The 17,003-nt window shown below is 46.8% G+C and overlaps 1 protein-coding gene across 1 annotated transcript in view; it reads left to right on the top strand.

Moving 5' to 3' along the window:
- Positions 1-16,800: 16,800 nt before the first annotated feature.
- Positions 16,801-17,003, top strand: part of LOC118158402 (solute carrier family 2, facilitated glucose transporter member 3) — an 11,592-nt gene continuing 11,389 nt past the window's right edge. The window contains exon 1 of the mRNA XM_035313064.1: positions 16,801-16,876. Within this exon, the coding sequence (XP_035168955.1) occupies positions 16,862-16,876 (15 nt within the window). The 5' untranslated portion in view covers positions 16,801-16,861. The remainder of the gene's footprint in view (positions 16,877-17,003) is intronic.

The raw sequence follows: 17,003 nt of genomic DNA, 5'->3' as shown, positions 1-17,003 counted from the left end.
CATCGTCATTTGGCAAAGGCATTAAATAATTCTGACCTTTGTAAACTCTTGGGAATATTAGTTGCTGCTTTTGTGGTAACTTCTCTGTGTAGTCCTTAATGTGATGTTCTGAGTACAATACTTAACAATGACAAATCAAGGCTGACCTTGTCTAGAGAGATATTAAGATGCCCAAGAAGGTTCCCTTGTTCTAAGGCCTTGCTGACTACAACTGCTTGTGTTGTTTTTGTATCTAGACATATTTATGAGGGGAAGTAAACTGGTGTTCATCTCAGTGAGATAATTACTCTTCTCTGTGGCTGTCCCTACATCCATTTTTCATAGAAAATAAAAATGACCTTAATCAGTTATACATACCCGGCCTCCCAAAGCCATTTTAGCCTGGAAAACATGCATGGAACTTTGAAACACCATGCACACATCAGAAACAGATCTTATAACTATCAAAATAACCATTCATTGTGAAGCAGGATGTTAGTTTTTTATAACAAATCTATGACAAGATGACTTGAGGGAAAAACTGCAAGGGAAATTTGTTTGCATCTCTCAAATGCTGCCTATTTCTGAACTACACTCTAGTAAAAGGAGTTTAAAAGCCTAAAATTATACAATGCCCAACAGAAGAATTGCAAATATTGTCTGTGCTTATTTGGCCCGTGACTGGGTTGAAGGAAGCATTGTTAGGAGAAATCAGTATGTTTTAGCAACATCACTCTTTATCTGAATGAAAGAAAACTGTCACCCTTTTGCAAAATTCACAAGCCAGAGTTAACTCTGACATGGTCACAATTTTTGCATACCTAGAAGCACAGTTCTCGTCCCCAGTGGAGGAAGTGAGGACATCTGATTAATTCAGCTGTGAGTGGAAGACAACTGGCAAGCTTTAAAAGGGAGGAATCTGCCTGTGGTGCTTCTAGGTCTTCCTAGAAACGCATGAGCTGGTGAGGGGTTTCACAGTGCCTTGTGGCAAGTCAAGAGGCATGAGGGAATGCAGCCTGCTCTGCAACATGCTCAGCTAATGTGGTGACCCAGCTATAGCTCTTCTGTTTGCCATGCTGCTTTCCACTTTCCTGAATTACTCAGTGAAGGCAGGCGAAATGGGTAGGTTAGCTGGGTGCTTGAGGTTCAGCCAGGTCAGCTGAGGCTGAAAGATGAGGAGGAAAATACCAGCTTCTGTAGCAGGACCACTGCCCTTGGGAAAGTACTTTGAAGGTGAAAGGGGGGGTTTCATGTCCTGGGAGTTAGAAAAGCAGCTGAAGAGAATGTTAGAGCACGTGTGGCAAGCACAAAGGTGTCAATGACAGCAGAGCTCCTCCAGGAGAATTACCTGGGTATGTAACAGAGAAGAGTGCTGCAGGCAGAGGGAATACCAAGGGAAGAGGTTTGTAAGGTGGGAATGCCAGAGGTGGCATCTGGAGGGAGGAGGCTCTGGCTTGTCTGTGTTGGATTGCTGTAGTTAGTCTTCATTCAGTTTTTCAGGTTGTAAAAACCTATGTTCACACAATTTGTGCAAAGGGGGGGATAGGTGACATATATTCTCCTGTTCTTTTTGAAAGGGAGTTAAGTTTACAGTTAGTTTTATTGACACTTACATTGCTGTCTGTCCACCTGAATTTCACACTGGTGAAGGCGAACAAACTCCCAGTGGTGGGTCATAAATTGGGGCAGCTCTAGTGGGGCTCCAAAGCCTCAGGCAAGGCGGGGACAGAAGCAACACAGAGTGAGGGGAACACAGCACTCAAATGCATTGATTGCTGTCAGATGTTGCGTCATCTTTACAGCTGGGGAGGAGCCAGTGTGGAGTCATGGCAACTGTGAGACCCTCCCCTTTAGATAAAATCCACACTTAGTCCATGTGTTCTCCCCTCACTGCTAGGGGATGGACAGGTTCAGCTTCCACACCTGCTGCCACACCATCAGTCTAGTCTGGAAGCAGGAGACAGCTTTTGTCCACAGAGCATGCTGAACTCATATAGATGTGCTTCAGCATTAACAATTTACTCCAGACCCAGTAATTAGGCCACGAGGGAGTCAAAATTAGAGACAGAAAAAGGCATTCTGTGTTTGAGCATGTCACGTTCCTTTTCTTTTACTTGGGTCTAGGCAGATCTTTTACTGCACTACAAACCACCAAGGTTTGATTTAGCTCTTTTAAGGTGCCTGTTGGAGAACAGGCCATAGGGCTGCAAGAGTAGGTTGCATTTTTGACATCTATTCTTCAGTGTTACATTCTTCAGTGATGCTTGGCTCCTTTCTTTGACAGGCTGTCATCTGCCAGCTGCAGTTTAGGAACATCACAGTCCTGAAGAGTACTTATTCCTCGCTTGTGCTCACACAGGCAGTCACAACAGCATTTTGATGTTGTGCTGCACTATCTCAAGGGCTGTACCGCAGCTTTTTTTGGTGCGTAATGCCAAACAGCAAGTATCTTTGCTTTTCATCCTGATTTAGGAAGAGTGTTGCACTTCTTGTGTGTCCTACTAGAACCAGTCACCTAGGCAGAAAAATGTGGAGTGCAACTCTAAAGGTGATTTTCTTGCTTCTGGTCCGGGCCAGACGGACAGAATCTGACATCTATTCTACCGATAGCATCAGCTGTGGACATTCGCAGCAGGCAAGTGAAGGTTTATGATCCATAACTATACCTCCTCACTTCCCCACAGATTACTGTTTGGTGCCAGAGGCTTTAAGTAAAGGAGCATGGAATCCAGGGCAAAGATGAACTGCACTAAAAATACAGCATTTGTAGCAGACCCGTTTTCTAGACATAACAGCCATCTGTGTCATGGTGTCTGCTCCTAGTCCAGAGGGAGGTCACGGATTGCCTCGCTGGTACAGCACCAGTCTGGGTCTCAGCATGTTGGAGTTTTGTTTACAACATCGTTGCAGATTTTCTCTTGGGCTAAACCCTGTAATCACTCCATGCCTGGTTCCCATATCAGCAAAACAGAGTTAATATGAACTCCCTTTCCTTATCTATGTTGGTCTTGAGATAGATCTTCAAGACATGGCTAACTCTTACTGTTTACCTACAGTCCTTTCTACAGTGCCGTAGTGATTTGAGCTGGACCCTTTAGGAGCACTAATTATTCCTATTACAATCCATGCCTTGCTGGCTGCAGGCTCTGAAAGCCATGTCAGCAGTAGTTTTTTGTTTTGTTTTGTTCTTTAATTTATTAGTATTCTTCTATTTATTTTTTACTTTTAGTTTCTGAAATATTCTGAGCTCTGTGGAGCAAACTCTGGAACAAACAGGGGAGTGGCTGCCATGGGGAAGTAATTCCAGATCTTACCCTGAGCCTTGCACAAAATGGGGATCTGAGGGAGGCTTGGGTCTGCTGTATGGGCCCAGAAATAGTGGTGAAACATGTATTTTACTACTACATTTCACCTCAGAGTTTAAGGTGTTCCCAGAAATCTTGCATTAACAATTGATTAGAGATCAGCTGCATATAAATCGGTCATTTATGGAGTTCTGAGCTTCACTGCACTTTTAGGTCAGTTCGGGATTTAGAGTCTCATGTGACTAGCACATTGTCCTCTCTGTCTCTGATCCAGTGATTCTTCTGAAAGGCTGAAGAATGTGTTATCTGATAAGTCTTTAGACCTGGTAAAGGTGGTTTGCCTCAGGGTCCCACATTCCCAGAGAAACCTGAACTCTTGGCATAGGTTAGGCTGAATGCTTGTGGTGCCCAGCTCCTTTATGGCACAGAGAGCTGCAAAGGGAGCCTGTACCTAATGCCAGGTATAATTCAGGAGACATTTTTTGACCAAGAGAAGGTTTGAAGACCTCCAAGTTAGTGAGTAACTGAAGTAATGATTTAACAGCTTAAGAGAAAACCCTTCTGTGGATAGTGAAGGAGTCCTGCACGTGTCCTGCCCCCCCCCCCCCCATTCATTACTGCAGTAATTACTTCACTTAGCACAAAAACACTGCAAGAACATCCTTCCCTTATGCTGTCCTGCAACTTTTACCCAATTGCTTTCTGAAAGTCAGAAGAATATTGCTGCAGTAAATAGAAATATTTCTATATCAGATGTCTTTGTTTCTCTTTCTTATTTTCTTCATTTTTTATTATAATTGTCTTTTACAAATATATTTCTCACACTGCTATTCCTTTCAGGTATAGTTTTAACCTGCATTTTGTTTTCCTGTTGCTCCTTTTTTCCTGTTCTTCCCTCATTTTATGTAAGACAGGTATTTTTCTCTCCTTATTTATTTATTTATTGCTTCATCTCTTCATCCTTCCTTCAATTTCTCTGTCTCAGTCATTGTCTGTGATACCAAAAGAAGACCTAGAAAGACAGATGAGTATTGACGCTGGGGAAAATGAGTGATGTGGTGGCTGTAGAGCCAGAACACTGGGTGGAGTTAAAAAATAGGCCTCGATGGCTGTGCACTAGCATCACCTGTTCACACACCTTCCTCCCTTGAGAGACAAGTTCCCAGGCTCACATCAGTGTTGCAGTTCACCCACTGTTTGTTCAGCCACTTGTTCTACTACAAGTGGTGCAGCGCTCATTACCAAGACAGACTTCAATACAGGAACTTAGGAATCTGAAGGGTGGTAGTCAGTGTTTAGGCAATTACACCTAAAAAACTTGTTCCTGGAAAAAAAACACACTCAGTGGCTGTTGTATATTAGAGGCAAATTTCTGTCATTGCTTTTTGCTTTTTTTTTTTTTTTTTTTTCTCTGAAAATACTGTTTGCATGCCTGCTAGATCAGACACCACATGAAATGCAACACGTGTTATCTTAGAGAGCCTCCTTATGAAGGCCTCCTCACCACTGGAGGCAACTGGACTGGTGGAAGCCCTAATAAGTTAATGATTACAAACTCTGGGTTGGGCAGAGACACGCATCCCCATGCAAAGAAGAGTTAAAGATGCATTGGCCCACAAATCAACCATTAGGCAGCATGATCCCTACCTTCCCTGGCAGAGTTACAGAGAGCAGGTAGGTGGTCTTGGCTTCTCTTATGGAGCTTTTTTTCTCCATTTTTGACCATGTTCATGGTTAAACTTATTATGGTAGGCAGAGAAGATGTTTATTTTAAGGACTACTATAGGGAGTTATGAGACCTAAAAAAAAAAAGCATTCATAGCATCACGGTGAGTGGGTTTGCCCTTCATCAGCAGCTTTTGGATCCATGCCGACCATGAAGAGGAAGGTAAAAAAAAAAAAAAAAAAAAAAAAAAGGTTATTTAATAGAGAAGCTGAGTATAGGTCTCATGTTCTGGGGTATTGCACTAATCATAGAGTTACCCAGTCAATGGGGAGAAATAACAGATTCTTTAGCAGATGATCTTCTGTTGTTGGGTTTGTATTTTTTTCCCCTTTGTTTTTAAAGGAGAAGGATGAGTGTGGCTTCAGAAAGGCACAGTTTACAGGTCCCCTCTGGAGGGAGACAGCTCCCAGCTGTGCTGAGTAAAGCAACATAGCCTGGGAAGTGCTGGACTTTACCGATTTCCTCTAGGCTTATTTGCATTACAGTTCCCCTGACTGTAGGCTCTTGGGGTCCATAGTAGCAAAAAAAATAATAATTAGTAATCTCTCCTTCTGGTTTCCATCTGAAGGGCTGAGAAAGTGTTTACGCCAAAGTGCTCAGCATTGTGTCATCTTAGCTTGGGATCTACTCTTAGCTTGTCTTAGCCTCAGTTCTGCATCTGGAAAAGGATCTTTCCTCTTTCCAATGGGTTGCTGTGAGGTGTCCAGGTCCTACAGAGCTACAGAAGTGGGATGTTTGCATACATGCCTCGTGGATGGAGCGTGTGAAATTAGTGGCACATTTTGGAACACTTCACATATTGTTCTGTGATCCCGTAAAGCCTGAGGATCTGGCAAAATACCACTCTATTCTGTGCCTGGTTCCGGCTGGATGTACAAGAAGCAGGAATAACCCAGCAATCCTTCAGCTGGGGACATTTGGCTCAGAGGCACAGCTCCTGACATCACACCCAAATTCCCATGCTTAGTCTCACTTGGCCAGGTACTCCTTGATTTTGGTACTTATTTTCCACCCACTGAATTATACCACTGTATTTCTGAGCAGAGGGTGGCAGGGGTGCCTCCACAAGAGGTGTCTGCTCTTGTTCTTACCTCTGAGAAATCTCAGTCTGTGTGTTTTTCTTCTTGCTCTTTGTGTTGCCAAAGAGATGCAGTTTCTCAGGGAGGAAGGAAGCCCATCAAGCTGACTGCTTGCGCAGTGCTTGGTTCTTTAGAAATTTCACTGCTTGGGGTTTGCAGTTCTGAGACGTGCGTGTGGGGGGGGAGGGGGTCAGGAGGAAGGGGTACCGAGCGGGACTCCGTGATGTGCTGTGGGATGAAGGCAAGAAAAGGCACCTGTGCAGAGTGGCTGAGCCCGGCGGCAATGATGTTAACTGTGCTTCGGCTTTGTAAAACATCCTCTCACCACACCCATCCCCTGCGGTCCTCACGTCTGTGAGCCCCCCACATGTGCCACCAGCTCCGTCTGCCCAAAAAACAGCTTCACCTCCCCCCCCCGTGCCCGGCCGCGGGGCCCAGCTGCGCGCAGGCTGCCGGGGACGTGCGAGCCCGCACGGGGTGCGCCCGGCTCCTGCCTCCCGAGGGCTGCCGGAGGCTGATGGCAGCGATCAAGGACGGAGGAGGGCAGCTGCCCGCCCCCGCCGCGCTTTAACCCTCGGCTGACCGCCGCTTTCCTTCCCGAGGGACCTCAGCAGAAGCTGGGGGGTGCAGCTGCAGAGGCCGGGGTGTGAGCAGGGAGGAGGGGGGGGAAAGCGCAGCCGGGGAGAGGAGGAGCCGCTGATGAGCAGCAGAGGAGAGAGGGGGAGCGAGCGGAAGGGTGCACGCCGTATGGAAAAAAAGCACAGCATCAGGGAAAAGGGCGAGCACAGAAACCACACGTGGATAGAACGAGACTTGGAGAAAGAAGTGAAAAGGGGGAAAGTCGACCAACGGGGAGAAGGCAAAATGCAGGAGAAGCCTGGTTAGAGGAGGGTGACGTGACACAGTAAAACCAAGCCACATAGCCAGTGGGAGTACATATGGCATCTGGCCCTGCCAGGGCAGGGTTTTACAGGCAGGGAGTGACTGATGCTTAAAAATGTTACTCTGTGGGGAGAAAACCCTTGGCTGCAGAGAACACGTTTAAAGACTGGATGGATGCCTCTGCCTATCCCTGTGGCTGGTTTCCCTCTATTTTCCCTTGTTGGCTTCCGTTTTCCCTTGCTGGTGCTCTTGCAGTTCTGTTGGTAGTTGGGGTTAACAGCTCAGTCAGCACACGGTCCCTCCGCTATGTCTCCTTGCTGTCCTAGGCCTGCCATTTCATTTTTTTTAGTTTAATTTCTGAGCTGGGAAATGGCCAGTTCTACTTATCTGTGTCATCAACAGAGGAATCTACACTCTTCCTTATGCATCCAGCCTCCGTTTTCCCAGGTCCGTTTCCCCATACTCCCATTGTTTGCAGAACGATAAGAGACTTGGCAGGAGAGCTAATTCAGGAGCATAATCTCTTTCAAACAAAGTGCACCCTGTTCCCACCTGGTCAATTAAACCGGAACAAATCCATGTAGAACTAGTGACCTGTGGACAAGCACTTTTCCTCCTGAAAACATGTGTGGTGGCTTTCCCTGTGAACCACCTCAGCCCTACCTGGAGCTGTGGGATGGGCAGCTGGTCCCCAGTGCTCACCGGCTTTCTGCTCGGGCACAGGAGGGTTGGAGCCAACCGTGATGGTGTTTTTGTCTGTGTGACAGACACCTGTACGATTTTCCCCAGTCCCTTGAATGAGTATCTCCAAGAGTGAAGCCCCTGTTGGAAAAAGTGACATAGATGCCTTATGAAACTGTTGCCATCACAGATGAAAAGACACAGGGCAGGGCTGAGCCTGTTTCCTCCCTGCTGTCCCATGATGTGTGTGATCTCTAGGGAACTCGGATCTGAAGCTTCTCAATACTGAAGATATCTACACCATCTCTTCCTATAAGCCATGTCCCTGACCTCACAGCAGCTGACCTTTTCCTTACTGAGGAAGAGATGAGAGCAGTTTTGGAGCAAACTAAATATTCAAGGGAAGGACTCTGGAGTAATGTGGATTGGAAGGAGGGAGCTGTGAAGCCAAGACTGTGACATCTCCACTTTGCAGAGCTTTCTCAGGGAGAGGCCTGGGCCAGAACAGCCACAACTCCTGTGCAGTTCCCACAGTAAGCCTCTGCTGGAAGATGCTCCCGTGGAACACCAAGGACATCTCCTTACACTTAGTGTACCTGTACTAATCTCAGTTATTTCTTTTGGAGAGATACCAGGACTGAAGAGCAAGTAAGCCAGCTGTTAGCTCGCTCTGCTTCCAGAATTTCTACTGTCTACAGGAAAAATAGGGACAGTAGCAGAAAGGATGTGAAAACCTCCTTTCATACAGTGAAAACTTGTACACCATCTCCTGCAGCTCATAGTTTTGGGAGAAGATGTATCAGGAAAGAGATGGGAACACAGACTAGGTCAGCATTCCCGCTGCACCCTTTGTGGCAACTTCTCTTCAGAGATAAGAGGGATGACCACATACCCAGTCATTCCAAACACCCTGTTTCTCAGGCAGGCATGCAGAATTTTGCAGGGACAAATCATATCCTGCTCCGGGCTAAGCTTAAAAAAGATACTAATGTGCAGGGCACGGTCTCTTATGGGCAGAGGCTAAAGCAAAGGACAGCGGTGCAGAACAACAGCTGCGGCCTGCCCTATTGCAAATGTTGTTGTACAAAATTGGAAGTGTTGCCCTTCACATTGGTTGGGAGAGTACAGATTTGATTTGATTTGATTTTGTTTTTTGAGGATTGGGTCTAAAGTGTTGAGTTTCTCAATGCTTTCAACAAAACTCATGTTCCTGCTGTTAAAGCTTTCTCCCTTTCTGCATTTTGTGATCTTATCACTGCAAAGAGAGAAGCATGACAAAATGCTATTAAAAACACACACACACACGCACACAAAAAAAAACAGACAAACAAAACAGCAAAAAAAGAACTTTCATTACCTACAGAAGTTTCCACGTAGGATTTTGTTGTGCTGTAACTTTTGTCAATGTGAATACGAATGTTAATGTTAGTTTTGAACAAACTGCATCTGAAAGTAAATGCCCCGAGTCTGGAAATTGCATGTATATAGCCACAGGAGTATAAATATTGGCGGGTGCTACGTAAGAATAAACAACAGAAATGTAAGATTTCACACAGGGGAAAAGGTGAGTGTAGGTACACGGGTGTACATGGACATGAACAAAGAATGTATATACAGAAATACAAACAAGCACACATTAAAAAAAATACAGCTATGTATGCATATGTACATACCTTTCTATGTATGAAGTGGCTATAGGAGCATGTATATAAATATGTTTACACGTGTTAATGTATGCCCAGATAGAAACTTGTGTGCATATAGACATGGGCATAAAGGAATACACGTGTACACATTTCAATATTACGAATTCATGCACCGGTAACCTCAAGCACTAGTATTTGCACAGGCCTGCAGTAGCACACATCCTATATCCGTATGAGAATGTGAAGTTACACAGACCGGGTATTTTGTAAAAGGAAAGCGGGTGTAATGCAGGCCCCTGCAAATCCTCCACCTACCCACAGAAACATGCATGAGCAGCTGCGTACACGGCACCCTCGCACAGACAGGCTGGCTGAAGGTAACCACGCTGGTTTACAAAGAGATGAGGAGGGCCAGGGGCAAGCAGATGCACGTGTGTGTAGGAGTGGAAGTGAGCCGTGGCAGGGTGTGTGAATGATCCCGGGGGAGGATGGAGGGCGAGGGCGTAAGGTGTAAGAGCCAAATGTGTTTGCATGAACGGGGCAAAATAAAAGGAAGCATGACCCGAGGGTGGGGAAGCTCTGTGCTCCACTGGGTCCCCACACAGCCCTCCCTCAGGGACCACATCCTGTCTGTCCTGAGCCACCCCAGCCAGCCCTGTGAGAGTGCTGGGGAGTGGGCTTGGGCAGGCCGCCTGCCACTGCCCCACTCGGTGCAGCGTGGGGCAGCCGTGCTCTGACTGGGAGGGTCATGCATCTGCCAGGCAAGGGTGCAGGCCATCTTCCAGGACCAGCAACACAAATCCTGGGAGAATGAGCTGTCTCTGGAGGGAGGTTTTCCTCCGAAAGGGCAGGGCTGGGGTGAGGCCAGCAGCTGTGTCAGTGGGCTGAGTTTTGCAAGAGGGAGGAAGGCTGCTGTGGCTTGAGCAGTCGATGTAGGGGAGATACCCATCCAAGGCTGCTGATGCCATTTCCGAAGGAGGGGAGGGAAGAATTGTGAAGATGCGGCTGTAAGACAGAATGCTTTCTGGCCCATCTCTGATGGCTGAGATGCAGAGATGGACTGGCTATCTAACTTGGCTCACCTAGAGGTGGTTTAACCGTGTCCTTCCTGGACAGGAGCAGTGTGCTGCACTTCAGAGCACTCTTCGTATCACCTCATTTCTTGTTCTGCTGGTAACAATACATGTGCTGCTCCTTCTGCTCGTTGCTACTGAACAGCAGATATAAGGTGCTAGGAGAGGGGGGGTTAACACTGCCACAGGGCAGGGCAGAGCAGAGCATCTACCCCCGGAGAGGAATGCTAAACCATATGCACTATCTGGCTTAGCCACTGGTATCCCACTGGGAGAAACAAACCTGCTAAAGAGGGAGGGGGAGACTCAAATCTGGCCATCTGAGTGTTGCCAGCTCAACAGAAGATAATTTTAAACTACTGTAGCGAGGGGACCAGGGCTGCAGAACACAGAATCGTCACATCAGTCAGGCCGGAAAAGACCTCTAAGATCATCTAGTTCAAACAGAGAGTGGTCAGCCAGAGGCTTTCTTTCCTTTGTTTATTTGTGAATCTTTTTGCTGTAATTACATGCAATCTTACCAAGCCAGTTTTCACAGTCTCTGCTCCCCCCTTCCCCTCCCCTTGCCATCCTATGCTACAACCCTTCCTGCAACTGCTGGGAAATGTAGCGTGATTCAGGCCAGATACCTGGGAGCAGATGACCAGATGAAAAATTCCTCCAGCAGTAGTATTTCTGAATCTGCAGCTCTGCTTGTGCCCAGCTATGCGCCGGTGTATTTGTGTGTCTGAGCTGCTGTGTCAATACATGTGCATGGCTAACGTGTGTGTTTGCTAGGGAGTGTGTATGTTCAGCGGGTGGGTTTGGCTCTGCGTACTCCATGTATATGCACTGGATGTGTGCGTAGCTCTCTGTTACTAATGTTGGGGTGTGAGAAGTATGCCTAAATGGGGCCATGAGATAAGGCAGCTGACACTGCTGAAATGCCTCCACCCTATGCCGTGAAGCGCAGGCCCAGGCTGGCTCCCCGTGCCAACAGGCAGTATGCCCCTACTGCACACCTCCTGTGCGCCTATCGCACTGCTGCTAGGCTGACCAGGCGAGCCATGAAACACCGTGTGGAACCAAGTGCTTTCTGAGCCGTCTCTGTGTGACTGCGAGGTTGCATCTGGTTAAGCAGCTACACAAAATAGTTTGAGTTCGTCAGACTTCCCGTCATCCTTTTGCTCGGCTGGCTCAGTGCCCTGCACGTACTTGAGAGGGTTTATTTTTATGACTTCCAGAGAAAAATTGTTTCCTCTTAACAAATAGAATTTTTCCTTCTGAATATGTTTTCCTGAGAAATATGAAGTAAAGATTAATTTGGGAATGTTCATCAAAAACAACCTGCTCTGTTCAACCCTCAGGGGATAAAGGGAAGGGTCAGCCGACAACTCATCTGAACTGCAGCTCTAATTCCTGTATCCAATTCCTTCTGTGCCTCTCCTGGCTTCTTCATAAACCCACCCCTCACCCAGCCACTCCCCTAAACCAGGTATATTTTCATATCGCTGTGCTGCTTTTCAGGACACGAATAGGAAATTATCTTTTTAATTTTGCTGATTGGTACTTTTTTATTTTTCTTCTACTTAAGCTGATGTTTTAAAATTGAACTTAAGTAGACAGCTGTTTACTTCCATTGCCCCTCAGATCCAGTTTCTTGCTCAGGGTAGAGAAAACCATGGTAAGATCCAGTGGCTGATATATATAAACATATATATATGTGACATATACAAACAAACAAACAAACAAAACAATCCAAAACAAACAAACGTAAAAAAACTCTCACCAGAGATATTTTGGCCAAAGCCTCTCTCTCCTACCCTGCGGACTCCTGGTAGCTCAGCCCTGAGCTCCCAGGCCAGCTCTGCCAATGCCACCCACCTTCACAGCTCCTTCAGCGTCCCAGTCCTGAGGGCTTTTGAGCAGTTTCAGATGCTCAAAACCAGATGAGTTTCAGCTCCTCTGTTTCCTGGAGACACCAGAGGAGAGGAGGCAGAAACTAAGAAGGATCAATAAGAAGGGCTGCTGCTTATGAAAGCAACATTTTTACAGCATTTTGCATGAGTCACCTGCACTCACTTCATTATTGCTATCCTTAGATGTGGACCAATGTTAGGATAAAAACTGATGGCACAAGAAAAAGACAAATACACAGATATATGGCTTGTCTGTTTGCTAGAAAGCCTGGTTGCCCTGGCAACATCAATCAGAAAATCAAGGTGGCTTGTGTCCTCGATGCTGGGCTAGAGTCTTTTACAGTTTAGAGCAAAAAAAATGGATGAGGCCTGAAGTGTTATGGGGCATTAAGGCTAGGAAAATGTAGCTGACTGTCTGGGCTTGTCACGTCTCTCTCGTAGCACAGAGCTGAGCTCAGGAAACAGCCCTCGGTGTGATGCTACAGTTTGCGGTTTACTCTTTTACTCTTCAGCATGTTGGTTTCTGCTTTTTTTTAAAAAAAATTTAATTTATGAAAGTTACTTCCTCTTTGCAATTGATTGTTGCAGTATTATAAGCTTTTGACTTTAGTGATTTGATTGATCAATTAGATTAATTAGGAAAATTTTCAGAGGCATCGGCTCCAATCTACGTTTCACCATGGAAAAGGGAAGGGGTTAAAGATGACTTTGTCTTAGTGACATGAACTCTAGTACTGTGTCTGTGCTCTTCTCATTGGGCAATTCTACAATTTCCTCCTGCACTTCTATCTGCCTGTGTTCATCTTTTCTCCCAATTCATGTTATCCCTTTTCTCACATACTTTGCAGCTGCCTTTTTTTATTTTTTTTCTCTACTTTGCTCTTCTAATCTGTTTTAATTCTTCTTTCTTTACCTCATTATTCCTTTGTTTTTGGTTTTGTTTTGTTTCTGGCCTTCTGTCTCTCCCTTCCCTCTCTCTTTCCACTCTTAAGCTCCTCCTGTCTGTGGGCCAACCTATTCCCCACCTATCATCTTGTTTCTCTCTTTTATCTTTCCTTTTTTCTCCCACTCTTTCTCAGCTCCTCTCAACAATGAAGTTACTCACTGTTTGTGGGGGAAGCATCTGGCCCTTGTTGGCTCTTGTTCTCTCTCCTTTGTTCTGAATACTCTTTTGTTATAAACACAACAACAGAAAAGCACAAAATCATCTCTCAAGGCAAACCCTGCATAGTAATTCTCCTTGTCTGTTCTCCTCTTATCTCTGAAGATTTTGTTCTCCACACAAAATAGAAAGAAACTTGAGAAAGGATTCGCTAAAATTGTCTGGAATTCTTATTCAGAACTAAGGAATGGTGAGGAACTTCAGGGGAAAAAGAGAATGGAAAGAGCTTCAGCTCATGGGGCAGCCCCACTGAGCTGAAAACCGGGCAGATGTGAAAAAGCAGTTAGTGTAAGGTCAGATGCAGCTTGCCAGGAGCTTGGACAGCAAAGTGATGATGCTGTGCTTGATCACTTCAAGCTGATCAGATCCTGTTCCCTTTTATTTTATTTTATTTTATTTTATTTTATTTTATTTTATTTTATTTTATTTTATTTTATTTCATTTTATTTTATTTTATTAGCACAGTTTTCTGTGTCTTCTCCCATTAGTCCCTTGAGCCAAGGCTTTGTGTATACAAAATGTATCGAAGAACTTTACCTGTTGGAGCTCCACCAAAGTTCTCAAAAAGCCACAGCAAGTGGCTTCTGTGGGATCACTTTCCAGGTCCAACCTCTAGGGCTCTCTTAATTCTGAATTCTCTGATAAAAGTAGTTTTTCATGGAAAATGTAGGTTTTCTGGAAGTGAAACTTTAGTTGGCATGCACTATTTTAGAAATATAAGAGTTCTCAAAGCTAAAATGAATGAGGCTTCTCAAGTGTTCAGTGAGTCCCAGTTCACATAGCTGGTAACAACACTGGTGTGTCTTGGTGTGGGGCAACCAGCATGAAGTTCTGCCTGGTCCTTCACTTGAAAATCTGGCTGGCTGGCTACTGGTAACCTGCATCGGGCCTCTATCCTTGTGCACATTGCATAATATGCATAACTATTATATTCTCAAAAACAGATTTAGTGTGTAGCTTAAGCTGGTGCACTATCAGATAACTCTGCTAAGGAGGCACTAAGGTACTTCCCCCATAGCTACTCAACAGATGATCTTCTTAGGAATGATCTGGGATGTGGGAGGTGCGTGTGTGTCCTAGGACAGAAACAAAACTGATATTTAGGAGGAACAGACTGTGATGCAAGCTTCAAATCTAAATATTTCAGTGCCAGCAGATGAATTCAGACAGGAGGAAAATCAGCTGAAATGGGAGGGTGGGGTATTTTCCCCACATTTCTTAGGGAAATTTGGCTTTCAGTGATGGATTTTGATCTTGTGTCTCTTTTTTACTCCTTTTTACTCCAACAGTTCAGTAAAGATAATGAAATGTCACCAACTGTGTCCTGCATTTGTGTCAGAGAAGCAAATTTCAGCTAAACTTGTATTGCTTCTAAATTGGACTGACAGTTAAGTATGTGTTTAGATTAATATGATTTAATCAAATTTCAAGATTAGATTAACTTAATCTTCAAGTCTGGATTTCCCAGCACTTGCAATTGAGTCATATGAGTCAAGAAGAACGTAGGAGTGATGCAATTTCAGAAGAATGTGTTTGTTTTGTTTTGTTTTTCTTTTTTCTTTTTTTCTTCTGTCCAGAGATTGCCTCTGAAATTTGGAGATGTTTTGAGCCTCTCCAAATATGGCAACTTTCCACATTAACCAGTAATTGAATATATTCAGAGCTAATGCCAGGGTCTGAGACATCTGAGTGATCAGATTCAAGGTGGAGTTTGTTACGCTTGCAAATAAGTGGAAAACAAGCTAGGAAAAAAGAAAAATATATGTGAGCCAAGATCAGTCAGACAAAGAGTGTTAAGGAATTAGGACCAGATCTGGCAACCTGGTAAGAGCAAGGTTACCATGGCTCCTTGCTCCCAGGTGCAGCCACAAGCACGGCTGAGCCTGCATTCCCGGCAGTCACATGCATGAAAACACGCATATACACCACACATATATACACGACAGCTACACAGATCCACACAAGCACACAGAGCAGTTACATGAACACAAACAGCACCTCGTTCCGTTCCCCTCCCTGACTGAGCAGCATGGAAGCCCACTGGCGGGAAACATATATATAACGAGGTCCCTTCCAACCCTTACAATTCGGTGATGATACACATAAATACATCTACATGTGTGTGTGTACAAGGTAGCTCCCTCCAGCATCTGAGCTCAGACACTCAGTCTCCCTCTGGATCCCCGTCTCCCCAGCTGCTGGCACCAAGGCCTCTCCGTGAGCTCTCTGGGACTCCCCTGGTCTCTCCCAAAAGCTCCTTACAGACATCCTCCCCGGCAGCTCCCAGGCCCCTCCAGCTGCCTACCAGCTGGCCCTGCCTCCTGTGTGCCCCCGTACGCGGCAGCACCGCCCTGCCCCGGTCTGAAAGGCGCCCCGACACCTCTCCTCCCGATGGCTTTCGCACCAGGACAATGAGGCTGATGGCTCTCGGGGGCAGGCCCGGCAGGGAGCCGCAGGGTCACATCCCCCCGGACCTTAATTCGCCTTCCCCCCTGCCGTGTGCCCGGGGATGGGCCTTTGATGGGCGGATGGCTGCCGCGATGGCCCTGCGAGCAGCTGGGGCAGGGGTTGTTGTGTGCAAGCCCCTCTCCCACCTCCGCCGTGGTCTGCCGGTGCTCCTCGGTGGGTGTGAGGACAAGCTTTTGTCACCTAACCCCGGGAAGGAATGCGCATTTTCCCCTCGTCCTCTGGCACAGCAGCCCTGCTGTCGGAGTCCTGCTGCAGCAGCAACGCAGGAGGACCCGTGAGGGGAATATCGTCACCTCATCTGAACCGTGCATTTCTGGGAGCCTGTCTGTGGTCTGGAGACCATGCCAAAAAAATAGCAGAAACGGAATTAAAACGTTGACGTTCGAGTTCCTCAGAACTTGGTGACGACGGGGATGGTGGCTCCCCAGACAGTTCTTCTTCTGGCCAAAAAACGGCACGGGACGGCTTTCTCCCCAGCCCCACTTCTACCCGAACCGTTGCCGTTTCCAAAACTTGGACGATTCCGAACGCAGCCAAACACTGCGTTGTTTGATGAGGCCAGTTTGCTTTGGAAGGGTACAGACCAAACGCGGCCACACCTCGAGCTTTGCCCCCATAGCTTATAGGCGTACAGTAAATATACATATAAATATATATATGTACATAAACAAAACAAGCGAGCACTCATCAAGCACCGCGCCCAAACACCCAGCAGCGTTTCTCTCCCCGTGAGGTGGGCAGCGGGGCCGCGACCCCCCCCCCCCCCGCATGTGGCGGGGCGTGGGGCCGCCCCGCCCCGCCCCGCCCCGCCCCGCGGCGGAGCCCATAAATGCGGGGCCGCCCGCGGGCCGCCGAGCGTGCACACGCAGGCGTCGCAGTGGGCGGGGTCGGGTGCGGAGCCGGCGGCCGGGATCCGTTAGGCGCGGAGGCAGCGGGCGTCGGGAGCCGTTTGCCGCCCGAGATGGCCGACAAGAAGGTGAGCGGCGCTCGGAGGGGGTGGGCGGCTCGGAGAAGCAGCCCCGGCTGCCGGGAGGGGAGCGGGGGGGGGCGTGCTGGGGAAGGCGGGGTGTATTTATTTATTTATTTGGGAACGCTGGGTTTTT

Source organism: Oxyura jamaicensis, chromosome 1 (genome assembly GCF_011077185.1).
Source record: "Oxyura jamaicensis isolate SHBP4307 breed ruddy duck chromosome 1, BPBGC_Ojam_1.0, whole genome shotgun sequence".
In the NCBI taxonomy this organism is placed as follows: domain Eukaryota; kingdom Metazoa; phylum Chordata; class Aves; order Anseriformes; family Anatidae; genus Oxyura; species Oxyura jamaicensis.
This window is presented reverse-complemented; position numbering and strand designations above follow the sequence as displayed.